Source organism: Macaca thibetana, chromosome 17 (genome assembly GCF_024542745.1).
Source record: "Macaca thibetana thibetana isolate TM-01 chromosome 17, ASM2454274v1, whole genome shotgun sequence".
Classification (NCBI taxonomy): Eukaryota; Metazoa; Chordata; class Mammalia; order Primates; family Cercopithecidae; genus Macaca; species Macaca thibetana.
Genome location: NC_065594.1, coordinates 76701665 through 76719356, shown reverse-complemented (window position 1 = coordinate 76719356; position 17692 = coordinate 76701665). Strand labels below are relative to the sequence as shown.

Here is a 17692-nt window from a genome sequence, read left to right as displayed (position 1 = left end):
CCATATCAAGTGAGTTGCATTGTTCAAGAAATTTTTGAATGAATGAGCTTTTTCCTCTACTAGAAATTTCTCCTTCTTTGCTTATATTACAGGAACTGTTTATTTAAAAATAAAATCTCACATTGGAGAAATACACTTTAACACTGTGGAGAGGCCCATGTTAGTGCTTGTGATTTTCTTCCGCTGTTTTTTCTCTTCCCCTTCCCCCTCCCCTTTTCCTTCCTTATCTTTTTCTTTCTTTTAGACTGAATTCCCAGATCCTTTGCTCCAATCCCTCGTTTTCTCCCACTGCTGTTTCTCAAATCTGTACCTCATCACTTCATCTCCAGGAGGCTTTTTCACATTTCACAGCGGATTTCAATGTGCTGGGGTGGGCAGCGAGGGGGAGAGTTACTGAGAACCACCGTTTTAGAAGCTTATGTTTTTGAGAGTTTATAAAATCCTCTCTGGCCTCAGAGGCTCTACATTGTTTCAATCCATATTTTCTTTGTCTTTTATGGCTTTTCATGTTTCACATCCAATAACCACATTTGCATCCAAAGCATGGATTTCCCGAGTTTGACAAAGCTGATCCTATGGATTCCATTTCCATAAATCCCTTAAAGTGTTTTAGCGACTTTGCTCATTTTGCAAAAGTCTCTGACAAAAACACAGGGGAAAACAATTGCTCTTGACATCACAACAGTTTAATATTTTAACTTATTCATTAAATTGTGCTTCACATCAATGGAAATCCTCAGTTCTACAAACTATCATTTTTAAATAGCAATAAAGGTTGATAATGTCACAATACAGTCCCCTAGTAACTGAGTTCATACATATTATTGTACAGAAATAAAAGGAAATATCTCTTAAGAGAAATAATTTACTATCTATTGAATAACTATCTTTACATCTAAAATGGGTCACCACATAAAGATCCAGATTTTTCTTTCCAACACTGAAATGATACATTAAAAGAGAAATAATGCAATCAAAGCCCCAGAAGTACTTCTGAGGAAGAAACAAAGGAAGGTGAAAAAAATGATCGTATGATTAACAAATAAATGTCAACTAGGTGGAAGACAAATGTGACAATTACTGAAGTACACAAAACTTTTGCTCCTCAAAACACTGGTTTTTCTGGCAAGATGTCAATCTGGCCCTTTGATGAGTTCCCGTAATGCAGCAGAACGTGTAGCTCACAGAGGTTCCACTAATGTGCCAAAGGATGACAGCTGCAATCCTTTCCATAGACATCTTGGAACACAGGCTCAAGAGACACCTGTCCATCCGCGTTCTCGATCTGGAATACTGCTAGGTTAGCGTGAGTCCTTGCCTAGAAGTTCAAAGGCTTTTGTGTTGCAGATGTTGCTGGTGTTTATAGCTAGGCCAGTCCTCTGGAAATCTCTGCACCTCTGCCAGGCAGGTTGGTTCTTTCACATGCTATAAAGATGGGTTCATGTGCGCTCCATCAGTTCATTAGGCTACAAAACACACAGGTTTCACAACCTGCCCACTTGCTCAGAAGGGCTAATTTGAAGTCTCAAGGAATTAGTTCAGATGTGTGTCCAGGTGAATGTGGTGAGAAGAGAACAGGCATTGGCTTATATCCGGTGGAGATGGTAGAAGGGGAGAAGAAGGCAGGCCGAAAGTGCCTTGGAGAAAGAACCCTCGCATGCTCCTCAGATGGCACAAAATGGGTAGACTCATCAGACCCAGCCAGCCCTAATACCCAGCCTGAAGACATGCAGTTGCTCTGGTGACCAGTGGAGTCACAGCAACTATGGGAAAGGAAAACCTTGGAGTCACAGCTGCGATCAGATCAGGGTATTCTTGTGTAAGTCCAACCCAGCTTTCTCTTTGATCTGATCCTTCCAACTCAGCTTTCAGTCCCTACAACCATTTCAAAGCTCTGGTCCTGTCTCAAGATCCTCTTCACTCATTTATTTCAAATGGCTAAAAGCATTATAGTCCATATGTTTCCAGGATGCCCTCGTTCTAGAGGACAGAAACTGTATCTTAGTCATTTTTCTATTTTTCAGTATTGCATGGCATATATTTAATTCAACTTTCCACCTTGGAAAGATGTGCCTCCTTTTAGAAGCCACAATTTCCTCTAGAGTTACTCCTACTCTCCCTAACCCCCATCTCTAAATGATCCCATTATACAGGACCTCGGATACAGATCACGCTTGATAAGGAATCAGATAAACTCTCTGTTTGCAGATTTTATGCTAGGACAACTTAAAGCATTTCCTCTCTCCAGTGAGTATGCAAAGGGACTCATTTAACAGCCAATGAAACCTTTAAGAATGAAAGCAGTATGTTGCTGAAAAAGTACCAAGAGCCTGGGGAAGAAGACATAAAAAAGGGAGTTTTTGTTGTTGTTGTTGTTTTGAGGAGGGTTTATATTGATTTCCCTTAGTAAGGAGTTGTGAGCACATTCCCTTGGCCTTCATATTGAATAGGTTTTGAGTTGGATGGAGTAGACACCCAGCTAGAAGTCTTTGAATGCCTCCTCTGAGTTTTGGTCTCCCCTGCAACACCGCCTATCTCTTGGATATTTCATTCCTAATAAGAGGTCCCCTCACTGGAGGTAGGGAGCTGAGAGTAAACTTGACCAGTGTCTTTGGCATTTTCCATGTCAAAAAAGGTAAGGAAGGATATAAATCAATAAAGATTTAGATTTCATATTCCTGCAGTTCCCAATCCCAATACTGATGCTGAGCTGCAAAAAATAGTAGGAAAGGCTATGAAGTCAAAAGGCTGGGGCTCTAAGCAACTTTCTTGCTTAAAAATTAGAGTCGTTGGGAAATCTTTCAACATCTCCTACTCTCCATCCCAAACTAGCAAGTGGCATAATGAATAGAGGTCCTATTTAGCACACAAGAATGTAATGAGGACCAAATGAGACAGCACATGCAAAAATGTTTTGAAAACCATTAAATGCTACACAAAGTGATGAATTTTAGTCTTATCTTTCACAAAACATATGATGAAGTAAGTGACATTAAAAAGCACTTGAAATATTGTTTGGTTCCCTTTTGTATCAGATACTGATCATCTTTATCAGTATTAATTTCCACATTGTTTCACATTTTTTCTTTAATAACAGAACCCCCTATGCTTATCAAGGCACGTGACAATCAATAATAAAGACATTCCCTAGCCTTCTTTGCAGCTAGATGTGGCAAATGTCTAGGTTTTAACCCATGAGATGTGACTGGAAGCAATATGTGCAACTTCCCTCCACTTCCTCTCTACTACCTTAAACGTAAACGTGATGGCAGGAGCCATGGCAGCCATCTTGGTCCATGAGGTGGATGCAGCACATTAGGATGACAGAGCAACAGGAGAGAGCCTAGGCGTCTGGTAACGTCACACACCAGAACTGTCAAACCAGTTTGCCTTTAAGTAAGAGAGAAATAGCTTCCATGTTAAGTCACTGTTTTGAATTTCTGTGTTAAATCAGCTGAATGGGAATTCTATCCAATCCACTTATATTTATTTTTTAATGATCTATTCTTATCTCCTTGCTAGGTCTATCTTGGGGACTTTCTTGCCAATATTAGTACTTTCTCTACTCAGATTTTTAAAAAACTTACCTTAAAGGCATAACACAGAGTCCTCATACTTCAAACTTTTAATCAAACTAATTATGACAAAGTTACCTCCTTTAGATGAGAAGAAACACGTCTTTATCGTTTTTAATAAAAACACATGACATGCCTCACTGTTGTCTAACACTGATTGTTAATGTTGCCAATTACTTATGAGTATTCTAATAATTATCAGGGCAGTTTCCTCCAGTTTCCAAGAGCAGGCTGCCTAAAAGTTAGAAGGAGCCAGAATAAATGTGTATGTTAGTCCTTAACAACACACAGACACACACACACACACACACACACACACACACACACACACGTGCACATATACACAAAGACGTCTCATCCTAATCTCCAATCTGGGTACTGGAGCTGCCAAAAGAAGGGAAAGAACTGTAGGAGTCAATTGGGTTACAGAACCCCTGGGGATTGTTTTTTTCTTTTTTGTCTTTTCTTGGGCTTTTGACACTGATATATCTGGAGCTGATTTGGTTTGGGGTTTAATGCTCCTGACTTCCATGGATCCTTAGGCCCAGATGCATTCTGCTGGCATCACTTCCCTGAGCATCACTCAGCGTGGAAGTGGGCAGTCAATTTTTGGAGAATAAACTGCATCCCTACCTCTCCATTTCTATCAACATAGGACCCCATGGGTATGACAAGTTTGCTGCTTTAGAATGAAATGAAATGAGGGAGGAAGCCCATGTTGGTCTTTTTAATTTGCTCAGCACTGGCCTGGGGCCAACATAAAGAGCAGGCTCCCTCTGAACATCCTGATACCTGGTCTCAAGTGGAGCCCCATACATCATGCCTTCAGCAGAAGGCAGTGGAAGCCTTTGATACCAATCCCAGGGTGCCTAAGGAACAGCGTGAAGTGAGCAGGGGCTGCCTCCAAGTCTCAGTTATGCATGAATTCCTTGCCAAAATTTTAAAGTGAGTTTAAAAGAAACAATCCGAATGCTTTCTAACTTGTTTTGATTTTCCACATGACAAAACACTGGATATTGTGTGTGTGTGTGTGTGTGTGTGTGTGTGTGTGTGTGTGTGTGTGTGTGTGACAGAGGCAGGAAGAAGGATAATTTGCAGTCCTGCTATTCTAGGCAGAAAATTAGATCCTAACAATGAGATGAGAAGCTAGAGAGAGAGCCGCTCATTAATCCCAGCTGCAATCCTCCTTCCCTTCTTACCTTAGGAACAAATCATTGGAAATGGAGAAATATTTTGTGAGCCTAATCTCTACCAACTAACAAGCAATATTTACTTGGCCCCTTTTAACTCACCCTTGTATATGGCTTAAAAAACACAGCTGCCTAAAAAGTCAGTGATCTGTCAGCTCATTGATGGCTCAGTGATGTGGAGGGGGCTGACCCAAGGCAGCATGGCTTTGGGTCAATGTTAGCGTGGGGCTGTCACAGTCGGGCTACCCACATGGATTAGAGACAAATGCTTCTGGGAAATTGCAGCTGGCTTCTTGCATTATTGGCAGGAAGCTTTAGGTAGGACAAGGCCTTATTCCATATGGATATGGTGATGGAGTAAAGAGAACTTGACCTTTTTAGTCAGCTCGACCTAGCTTACAACCCGTGGAGGAGCTACTTATTTTCTGTGGGCTTCACTTTTCTCATCTATGAAATGGAGACTAACAATATCCATTCGTCGTGCAGAATCTATTTAAGGTATGAAAAGGGCCTCCCTCAGTTCCTGGAGCAAGGGAGCCACCCGATAATGCCTTCCCTTGCACCCCAGATGAAGCCACGCACAGTGAGAGAAGCATCTGCAGCTCTGTATCTGGTGGAGCTGCTGGACTTCCCTCTGTGCAGGTAAGCACTCCATGAATGCTTGTGGGCTGATTGACTCACAACCCCAGAGAGAGTATTCTGGAGGCTGACAAGTGGCTTAGGTAAAGCTAGCTTAAACATCAAACATGTTGGATATCAATGAAATAGGCTTTTCAATCTGATTTAGGGGTTTCACACATTTTGCCTTCAGCTCCTTGAAGGGATTGATCAGATCAATCCGTTGTAAAACTTCCCACTCACTCTGATCCTCCTAATAAATGCTAGACAAAGGCTTTCTCTTCCTTCTTCCATACATATCCCCTTACTATTCTATAAACTTCTTGTTATTGTAGTTGGGATTATGAAAAGGTGAAAATAAGAACTCGGCAATGCAGCACATTTCTTGTCCAGTTTTAGACACTCTGGACTGATTTACTGGCTGTGGCCACAGTCTAACAACAGGTAAAGATCGTGTGGGAAGAAAACAGTGATCAGGCTGGAGACATTCAAGATGCTGGGAGGCAGAGTCTGTCTAAACTCCTGTGATAACCATCCCATGAATGGTGTTTCATGTCTCCTGGCCTAATTCAGAGTTCTTATTCATTTAGTAACCTCAAATATATTTTGTATACATGCTAGCTAAGTTCCTATTCTTTGGGCCAAGCTTTTAAAAACATCTTTCTGTGGTGGCAAAATTTTAAGACTGGTAGTACCCCATTAAAGAACATAACTTCTCCAAAAAGGTTAAACCCTGAAATATTCCTTTAAAATCTAAGATTATGTGACCAGTTTAGAAATGTTAGGCGTATATTGATCTTCCTGGTATTTTTTTCTCTTAATTTATCATTCGTTCCTCACATTGAAGGCAACAATTGGTAAAGAGAGATCCCTTTAGGCATTAGCAAATAAGCAAGTTTTCTCTTAAATGCTCCTACCAATGTTGATTTCTCAGGGGCTACAACCTCCTCTATTCTGGATCCACTCCCCATTCCCTAAAAGATGGAAGGAAAGGCATGGCTTAAGGTTGTGGTGTCAGGATTTTGTAGGATGTGGCTCTCTAGCAATGGTCAATAATAGGATAATTTTGTTTCAAAACAACTGCAACAACAAAACACGTTACTTGTGATTTAAGTCACATTCAAATAGAGTTCAAAGATGACAGCTAACAGCCAAGTGGCGGTTGGTGTAAGACCTCATCTAAGGGCTGAAATGTTTTTCTCTTTCTCTTTATACTGACTGATATTCTCATAATGGGAGACAGTATGACATAGACCAGTTTCAGCAGAACATCCAAGCCATAATTTGGCTTTTCATGTGTGCCTCTGTGGGTTCCTGGTACCCAAACTATTCTATGCTCCTGCAAAGGAGATCACAGGAACTGTCTCCTTTTTCAGTGTGGCTCTCCTTGGCCTTCTAAAACAGTCTATATGGGATGCACTCCTACCCTACTTAATATCACCAATTGCAAAATGTCAAGAAAAGAAAAAAAGAACAAGACAGATAATCTCCAGCTGGATAAAAATGAAGACAAAGAAGGAAGCAGATGTCCAAATCAAGCACACACAGCCAGATGTCCTCATGGCCCAGCTTCTCCAAGGTAACTCAACAGAAGGTCAATGTGCCTGCTCATCCTCCCCATCCTGAGAGAGGAGAGGGCAGGGGGTCACCATCTCACCACTTGGCTGTTGTAGTCCTCAGTGACAGTCCCCTCTGCAGCCCCATCCTCTTTGGGCCACTGGTGGTCCCTGTGCTCCCGTTGCAGCCTCCGCTCCTCCCGCCGCTTCTGGCGGTCCCTCTGGTGCTCTAGCTGCTTGGTGTGGTGGTAGCGCTGCTGGAAGAGATCTTTTGCATACTCGTAAAGCTGCATGTCCAGGAAGTTTAGCTCCTCAATGCGTTGGCGGGCGCCCTCATTGATCTCCACGTTAGAAGCCCGCGTGATGTTGAACTGCGTGAAGGGGGAGATGAACTTGAGGTTGAATGTTCTCTCAAAGAGAAACTGTGTCTTCCTCTGGAACTCAGTGAGCCCAAAGAAGGCCATGTTCTTCAGGTTGTTCTTTGCACTCTGCAATAGGATGGTGTTTCTTTCACTCTCGTTCATGAAAGTCAAGTTGTAGCAGCCCACCAGGCTGAGGTCAGCCAGCATGCGCACCTGGCGATTGTTAGCCAGGTTGTAGCTGCAATCCATAAACTCCCGCAAGCTGACCCCAGACCAGTCATCCCCAGGGTAGCAGGTCGGCAGCTCATCTGGGGTGGGGCTTCTTCCATCACACATGTGAAGAGAGGTTTTCCACGTGGCCCCTCTCTGGACGTGTTTCCACTCGCTCAGGTAACGTGACACTGGATCCCGTAACATTGTGATGTAATAGAAATTCCTAGAAGAAATTAGAGGAAGAGCGTCAGTAGTTGACAACTCTAACAGGAGGGATCTAAATTTCTACAATTTTACATCAGCATTGAGTCAAGGGACTCTTTTGCCAGATGTTCATGTGAGAGTACGTGCCTGCATTTGTGCCTATTGATGCGTGTGCACATGTTTCTATAAAGATGTATGTACCAGTTTTCAATGCTGAGTTTGTTGGGCTTTTCCTCCTTGCTCCAGTGTGGGGATGCATGAGGTGGAAAGAATAGATAGTTCATTCATTCATTCGTTCAGCAATTATTCACTGATAAATTACTACTGGCAATAACTATACCTTACATTTAGAGAAAATACCATGATTTTTAAGTTATTACCCATCTGCTGTTTCATTTGATTCTTACAGCAAACCTTTGTGGTAGATGTGGTTCCATATGATAGGGTTACATGAAGGAGGTGAAGTGATTTATCCAAGGACATGGGATTAGAAAGAACAAGGCTGGACCTGTATTCTCCTTAATCTCATTTTTTATTTTCTTTTTTTCTGAGAGGGAGTCTCGCTCCTTCACCCAGGCTGGAGTGCAGTGGCACAATCTTGGCTCACCGCAACCTCTGCCTCCCGGGTTCAAGTGATTCTCCTGCCTCAGCCTCCTGAATAGCTGTGATTACAGGCACCTGCCACCACACCCAGCTCATTTTTGTATTTTTAATAGAGATGAGGTTTCATCATGTTGGCCAGGCTAGTCTTGAACTCCAGACCTCAAGTGATCCACCCGCCTTGGCCTCCCAAAGTGCTGGGATTACAGGCGTGAGCCAGCATGCCTGCTGGCCTCCTTAATCTCTTTATACTGCTACTTGGGATTATGAGGTAGGTGGGTTGAGGAAGGATGGGTTGGGTGTGGAGACTAGTATTTACTGGGTGCCTACGATGTGTTAGGAACTGTGCTAAATGCTTTATGGATGCTTGCACAGATGATCCTCAAGACAATTTTGTAAAATGGGTTTTATCGTTACTTTTTAAAATAAAAGCTGAAGCCACAGAGGTTCAGAAAAGTGAAACTGGAGCAAGTCTAAGTTAGGCCTATTTGATTTCAAAGCTCCCATGCTTTCCTGTACATCATATTGGTATTTAAATTGTAATTTCTATGTATTCACCACCTATTAGTGTTGAGGTTCTGTGGTTATTACAATCACAGATCTTATCTAATTCCACCTAATGGATTACTGAAAAGAAACCCATTATTAAATGGTTCTCTTTAGAAAAATCACATAGAGATCAGTATATCTGTGGTTTAAAAGGACAAGGGAAGTACTAAGAGGCAGGAAGAGAGATGGAGAAGTTGAGGAATGAAAGAGAAACAGCAGGCATTAGAGGAAAGTAAATACTGCTTTAAAATAAGGACAATCCTTTCCATTATTTGAGAAGCCTACCAATGGAATGAGCTGCCCACCCCAACCCCGTCTTTCCAGCACAGTCTGGAAGTCCATTTGTCAGGGAAGTCATAGAAAGGACCCCATTACGAAGCAGGCCCCCAAGCTGTCTTCCAATTCTCACACCCCACTGCAGCCTGTTGCCCTTTAGCACAAGCCAGTCTGATTCCAATTCAATTTTAGTTCAGTCCTTGGCTCCTTGAGGGGGGACAGCTCCAGAAATATAGGGTAGATCATAGTAACTCAGAGCTCCCCCAGGGAGAAAAAATTAGCCCTGCAATATTCCGAAAAGAACACCAGGCCTGCAGTGACACCCGTACAAATGTCTTGGTGCAATAGAGAGCCCAGAAACCAAGGCTGGTGCTGCCAGGTAGGCCTCAATGTGACCTAGCATGTACTCAGTGGAAAGCAGTATTACCCAGCATGCCTGTCCTTAACCTGGTGTCCAGAGGGCTGAACAAAACTAGGTCATTTTTCTTGATTCAACTCAGTGTCTGCTCTTCAAAGAAACTTGATGATAAAATAAATACACATATATAGATACACAGATATATAAGATAGATAGATTGACAGTAGGAGTCTGTTGAGGAATGACTTTTTATTACTACTGCATTGTCATAGTTTTCCAAATATCTGTGTTAGCAAAGGCAGCAGTTGTAGATATTCCTCCCCTGCATCACTCCTGTATGTTGTTAGGGCATGCATTTGTACTTCAAGATAAATGGTGGTGTGCCTGACTATAGATACTCCTTGAGTTATGATGGGGTTACATTTCAATAACCTATTGTGATTCGAAAACGCCCTAAGTTGAAAGTGTATTGAGTACACCTAACCTACCAAACATCATAGCTTAGCGCCAAACTTAAACGTGCTTGGAACACTTGTATTAGCCAACAATTGGGCATATTTATCTAACATAAAGCTCGTTTTATAAAAAAGTGTTGAATATTTCATATGTTTATTAAATATCTTAATGAAAGTGAAAAAATCAGAATGGTTGTATGGGTACTCAAAGTATGGTTTCTACTAAATGCCTACGGCATTCTCATTATTATAAAGTTTAAAAATAGCAAGCCAAGCCCTCATAAATCAGACACTTTCTGTATATTTAAATCAAAGGATGTCTGATTCCTCAAAGACCTAAAGACAGAACTATCATTTGATCCAGCAATCTCATTACTGGGTATAAAGCCAAAGGAATATAAATTGTTCTATTATAAAGACACATGCACATGTATGTTCTCTGCAACACTCTTTGTGATAGCAAAGACATGGAATCAACCTAAATGCTCATCAATGATCGACTGGATAAAGAAAATGTGGTATATATACACCATGGAATACTATGCATCCATAAAAAAGAATGAGATCATATCCTTTACAGGGACATGGATAGAGTTGGAGGACATTATCCTTAGCAAACTAACACAAGAACAGAAAACCAAATACTGCATGTTCTCACTTATAAGTGGGAGTTAAATGATGAGAACACATGGACACATAGAGGGGAACAACACACACTGGGGCCTATCAGAAGGTGGGAGGTGGGAGGAGGGAGAGGATCAGGAAAAATAACTAATGGGTACTAGGCTTAATACCTGGGTGATGAAATAATATGTACAACAAACACCCATGATACAAATTTACCTGTGTAACAAACCTGCACATGTACTGCTGCACTTAAAAGTTAAAAAAAAAAAAAAAGAAAAATTGAAAAAAAAGTTGCAGCAGTTGGGAATTTGCTCTTCCCCCCTTCTTCTCAAAACATTCACTTCTATTTCTCAGTTAAAAGTTGATGTTATCACATCAAGACAGGTTCAAAGCAGAAGAGAACTGCTTTGCCACCACACTCTGAAAATTGGCTTTGGTAAGAAAATTTTAGCATTGATTTCAAAGGAATGGTTAAGAAAGAAAAGGAAAAAGAAAATGATGCAATATTTTGAGTGTGTGTGGGAACTAAGAGTCAACAGAAAGAATAAGAAGCTCAATAGAGAAGCTAAATCAATGGAAAAGAACACATTCCTAATTCCCAAGAAAGGGAACTCAGTCTCTAGAGATGCCTAATAATTATAGAGGCAAAGAATAAATTGTTGAAGACTTAGATTTAAAGGAGATACTTTATTCATTCAAGACTAACTGATCAATTCCTATACCATTTAGAAAAAAACTACTTTTTTCAAGATCTTGGGGCAAAAGTTTTCTAATTTTGTTTTCAGTTGTAACAGCAAATTTTTTATTTAGATAAACTCACTGAAACACTTGGATGTCAAATGCTTTACCTATAGTCTGGTGCCCAAGACCCTTGATGTAGCAAACTTGTGAAGTGCCAGGCTTGGCGCTAAGTAACAGTCTAACCCATTCCAGAATCCTATGAGATGTGTGCATATTATGATTTATTTTTATTTCACTTAATGTTGAATAAACTAAGGATTTGGGGAGATAAAATAAGCTGCCCAAGGTTATATTCATAGTAAGTTATAGAACTTGGATTAATCTGGTCTGATATACTAAAAAAATCATCACTATATTATAAGAAGGAAAACCTCCTATTGTGTAGGAAAAAACTCAAACTAGTATGTGTTTTACTTGCCCCAGGTAAAATGAATTTTTAAAAAATACACACTAACTAAAAGCAACTTTTTAAAAAATGAGAAATGTAATGGTACAATGTTATTCTGCTTTTTAAAATGAATTGATAAGCTACAATATTTAAAACTACATTTTCTATATTCTGTTATCTTGATTGTCTAGCCTTACCACTAGGGTAAGCCAGGAAGTTCTGAAATGTGCTAAAGAAACTTCAAAATCTTTAAGTAACATTCACTTTCCTTTAAATCAGGAGGTGAAATTTATTGAAACTGCCAAGGACAGACCAGTCTGAGCTCTTGCTTTTGCCAATCACCATTTTCCATGACTCTGTTGTCTTTCACTGTGACAGAATGACAATTTTCCCAAAAGGTCAGTATGGCAAACAGAAAGTGACTGACACAGCTTCTGGGCTCCAAGAGGAAATACTGATGATAAAGTTGTGCTCAGAGTGGATATTACTATAGTTGAATATCATACGGCATGTCATTATTAATCCTGCTTTAGTCCTATGTTGGGACTTCTTCATGTTTCAGGCTTTTGTCTCAGTTAAGAAAATTGGCCACAGACCTTCCAGTACCATCACTCCACTGGAAATCTTTATTCCACATAATCTTAAATCTGACTGAAACTGGTTTAGGCTTAAAATGGCTTTGGTTCCAAATTTAACTTTATTCAGTTTAACATTGCATCAAACATTGACTAGCCAAATTATAGCATGATATTTACATGAGTAAAATAAGTCCTAAATGTCTTGGAGTTCTATCAGCCAAGGGGGTCAACTTGAAACTACCTCTGCTCTGACATCAAAACATAGAAATTTCCTAGTGGAACATATTTACTGATGAAGTATAAAGTCATCCTATCTTATGGTTCTGAATCTGAGTGGCTAAAAGCATCTGGAAATCACTTTAGACAGACATATTCTCGTGTACATTTTGTTTGTTTCAACTCTGCAAAGCAGACTAAATAGAAAGTTAGAAGTAATAATAAACCAATAGGGTTGAAGAACGCAATAATAAATGATAAACCAATAGGGTTGAAACCAATAGGGTTAAAGAACACTCTACTGAAGAAAAAAACTGAAAATGTGATTAATGAAATCATTTTTCTCATATCAATTTTTTCTCTCTTTTTGCTTGCTTATATACTTTCAGATAGAAAACTACACAAGTCATTGATGAAATGATGTCTGTCTCCAGGCCACACGCCTAACGTTCATTGTTGACAAGCTTTGCTTTGGTTTCATGAATCTCCTCCCAACTCATTTTCCCCTGCTCGCATAACTCCCAATTCAGTCTCTAATGAACGTACTTAAAGGATCCAGTACTACTGAAATCTCCAACTTTATTTTTTACGTCTTACTTGTTCAACAGTGCCATGGAGTTCGGTATCAACTACATTACTGTAGTTGAGTATCATACGGCATGTCACTATTAATCCTGTGACTTTTAGCCACTCAGATTCAGATCCATAAGATAGGATGACTTTATACTTCATTAATAAAAGCGTTCCACTAGGACGTTTCTATGTTTTGATGTCAGAGCGGAGTTAGTTTCAAGTTGACCCCCGTGGTTGGTAGAACTCCAAATCATTTTTAAGTGGGTAAAATGAAGACTAGAGAGGAAGAACGGGTAGCACCTGAGACCTGCGTGGCCACAATGCAGAGAACCTTCTGTTCCATTTAATTCAATCTCCTATGCATAGACAGTATCACTTGTTTGTATATTTTCCCGTATAGTTAACCTAAGCTCTTCCCACATAGTGAAACAATAAATAAGCAAACTCTATGCCGCCACCTTCAATCTATCTGTTCATTCATTCTTTAATTCTCTAAACTTTAATTAAGCCCCATCTATTTGCCAAACATTGGAACTAGGCACTAGGGACTCAAAGGCTAATATTCCATGTCCCCAAGGAGATCTTGGGCACCCACTGATTCTGGTAAAGTGAAAGAAATGCTAACTACCAACTTAAGAGAATGTTACACTAATTCCCCTGGGCCAGAACAGTCCCTCAGACAGATAGCTTTGTCTGCCACGGTGAGAGCATCCTGTCAGCAGATCTTCTGTTTGTCCCCTACTTCATTGAGGGCTTGGGTGAATTCATTTAAGAATGTCTGTAAAGCAATTGGAGCTCTTTAGAACTGCTGTTCCGTGGCCATGAGGGTTATGATGGCAAATACTTGTATACTGAGAAAGATTAGGGAATGAAGTTAAGTCAATAATCATTTTAATTGATAATTATAATATGGTCCATCAAGGCTTACTGAAGTTCCACCAAATGGAACACACACATTTCCATAGCTAGTTTCAAACCACTTTTAGTATCTTGTTCTGCTGTAAGGTGATCACATTGAAAAATCCTAAATACAACACAAAGGTATGACTGCCTTCTCTCACTTTGAAAGCCTTTCCCTTTCTTTGCTTTTTGGTATCCTGCTCATCTTCCCTGGACCAGTTCAAGGCTCACATCCATCTTCCTTGACTTTCCAGCCTATAGAGTTTACTGCATCACTTACTGCACTTTTAACTTAAATGTAAGTCTTGGTAACGTCTACCCTCTAAAGTCCTTTTCGATAACCCTACTTTAGGCCTCAGATCCCTAGCAAAAGTCCCAGCACCTACCACAAAACCCTACTCATAGCAGATATTCAATAAATAATTGCTGACTTGTGGGGGCGGAGCAAGATGGCCGAATAGGAACAGCTCCAGTCTCCAACTCCCAGCGCCAGCGACACAGAAGACCGGTGATTTCTGCATTTTCAACTGAGGTACTGGGTTCATCTCACTGGGGAGTGCCGGACGATCGGTGCTGGTCAGCTGCTGCAGCCCGACCAGCGAGAGCTGAAGCAGGGCGAGGCATTGCCTCACCTGGGAAGCGCAAGGGGGAAGGGAATCCCTTTTCCTAGCCAGGGGAACTGAGACACACAACACCTGGAAAATCGGGTAACTCCCACCCCAATACTGCACTTTAAGCAAACAGGCACACCAGGAGATCATATCCCACACCTGGCCGGGAGGGTCCCACACCCACGGAGCCTCCCTTATTGCTAGCACAGCAGTCTGTGATCTACCGGCAAGGCAGCAGCGAGGCTGGGGGAGGGGCGCCCGCCATTGCTGAGGCTTAAGTAGGTAAACAAAGCTGCTGGGAAGCTCGAACTGGGTGGAGCTCACAGCAGCTCAAGGAAACCTGCCTGTCTCTGTAGACTCCACCTCTGGGGACAGGGCACAGTAAACAATAACAAACGCAACCGAAACCTCTGCAGACGCAAACGACTCTGTCTGACAGCTTTGGAGAGAGCAGTGGATCTCCCAACACGGAGGTTGAGATCTGAGAAGGGACAGACTCCCTGCTCAAGTGGGTCCCTGACCCCTGAGTAGCCTAACTGGGAGACATCCCCCACTAGGGGCAGTCTGACACCCCACACCTCACAGGGTGGAGTACACCCCTGAGAGGAAGCTTCCAAAGCAAGAATCAGACAGGTACACTCGCTGTTCAGAAATATTCTATCTTCTGCAGCCTCTGCTGCTGATACCCAGGCAAACAGGGTCTGGAGTGGACCTCAAGCAATCTCCAACACACCTACAGCTGAGGGTCCTGACTGTTAGAAGGAAAACTATCAAACAGGAAGGACACCTACACCAAAACCCCATCAGTACATCACCATCATCAAAGACCAGAGGCAGATAAAACCACAACGATGGGGAAAAAGCAGGGCAGAAAAGCTGGAAATTCAAAAAATAAGAGCGCATCTCCCCCGGCAAAGGAGCGCAGCTCATCGCCAGCAATGGATCAAAGCTGGACGGAGAATGACTTTGACGAGATGAGAGAAGAAGGCTTCAGTCCATCAAATTTCTCAGAGCTAAAGGAGGAATTACGTACCCAGCGCAAAGAAACTAAAAATCTTGAAAAAAAAGTGGAAGAATTGATGGCTAGAGTAATTAATGCAGAGAAGGTCCTAAACGAAATGAAAGAGATGAAAACCATGACACGAGAAATACGTGACAAATGCACAAGCTTCAGTAACCGACTCGATCAACTGGAAGAAAGAGTATCTGCGATTGAGGATCAAATGAATGAAATGAAGCGAGAAGAGAAACCAAAAGAAAAAAGAAGAAAAAGAAATGAACAAAGCCTGCAAGAAGTATGGGATTATGTAAAAAGACCAAATCTACGTCTGATTGGGGTGCCTGAAAGTGAGGGGGAAAATGGAAACAAGTTGGAAAACACTCTTCAGGATATCATCCAGGAGAACTTCCCCAACCTAGTAGGGCAGGCCAACATTCAAATCCAGGAAATACAGAGAACGCCACAAAGATACTCCTCGAGAAGAGCAACTCCAAGACACATAATTGCCAGATTCACCAAAGTTGAAATGAAGGAAAAAATCTTAAGGGCAGCCAGAGAGAAAGGTCGGGTTACCCACAAAGGGAAGCCCATCAGACTAACAGCAGATCTCTCGGCAGAAACTCTACAAGCCAGAAGAGAGTGGGGGCCAATATTCAACATTCTTAAAGAAAAGAATTTTAAACCCAGAATTTCATATCCAGCCAAACTAAGTTTCATAAGTGAAGGAGAAATAAAATCCTTTACAGATAAGCAAATGCTTAGAGATTTTGTCACCACTAGGCCTGCCTTACAAGAGACCCTGAAGGAAGCACTAAACATGGAAAGGAACAACCGGTACCAGCCATTGCAAAAACATGCCAAAATGCAAAGACCATCGAGGCTAGGAAGAAACTGCATCAACTAACGAGCAAAATAACCAGTTAATATCATAATGGCAGGATCAAGTTCACACATAACAATCTTAACCTTAAATGTAAATGGACTAAATGCTCCAATTAAAAGACACAGACTGGCAAACTGGATAAAGAGTCAAGACCTATCAGTCTGCTGTATTCAGGAGACCCATCTCACACGCAGAGACATACATAGGCTCAAAATAAAGGGATGGAGGAAGATTTACCAAGCAAATGGAGAACAAAAAAAAGCGGGGGTTGCAATACTAGTCTCTGATAAAACAGACTTTTAACCATCAAAGATCAAAAGAGACAAAGAAGGCCATTACATAATGGTAAAGGGATCAATTCAACAGGAAGAGCTAACTATCCTAAATATATATGCACCCAATACAGGAGCACCCAGATTCATCAAGCAAGTCCTTAGAGACTTACAAAGAGACTTAGACTCCCATACAATAATAATGGGAGACTTCAACACTCCACTGTCAACATTAGACAGATCAACGAGACAGAAAGTTAACAAGGATATCCAGGAATTGAACTCATCTCTGCAGCAAGCAGACCTAATAGACATCTATAGAACTCTCCACCCCAAATCAACAGAATATACATTCTTCTCAGCACCACATCGTACTTACTCCAAAATCGACCACGTAATTGGAAGTAAAGCACTCCTCAGCAAATGTACAAGAACAGAAATTATAACAAACTGTCTCTCAGACCACAGTGCAATCAAACTAGAACTCAGGACTAAGAAAATCAATCAAAACCGCTCAACTACATGGAAACTGAACAACCTGCTCCTGAATGACTACTGGGTACATAACGAAATGAAGGCAGAAATAAAGATGTTCTTTGAAACCAATGAGAACAAAGATACAACATACCAGAATCTCTGGGACACATTTAAAGCAGTGTGTAGAGGGAAATTTATAGCACTAAATGCCCACAAGAGAAAGCAGGAAAGATCTAAAATTGACACTCTAACATCGCAATTAAAAGAACTAGAGAAGCAAGAGCAAACACATTTGAAAGCTAGCAGAAGGCAAGAAATAACTAAGATCAGAGCAGAACTGAAGGAGATAGAGACACAAAAAACTCTCCAAAAAATCAATGAATCCAGGAGTTGGTTTTTTGAAAAGATCAACAAAATTGACAGACCACTAGCAAGACTAATAAAGAAGAAAAGAGAGAAGAATGAAATCG

General features: G+C 41.1%; 1 protein-coding gene across 1 annotated transcript in view; it reads right to left on the bottom strand.

Moving 5' to 3' along the window:
- Positions 1-668: 668 nt before the first annotated feature.
- HS6ST3 (heparan sulfate 6-O-sulfotransferase 3) overlaps positions 669-17692 on the bottom strand; it is a 756421-nt gene continuing 739397 nt past the window's right edge. Inside the window, exon 2 of the mRNA XM_050765982.1 lies at positions 669-7737. Coding sequence (XP_050621939.1) covers positions 7029-7737 — 709 coding nt within the window. The 3' untranslated portion in view covers positions 669-7028. The remainder of the gene's footprint in view (positions 7738-17692) is intronic.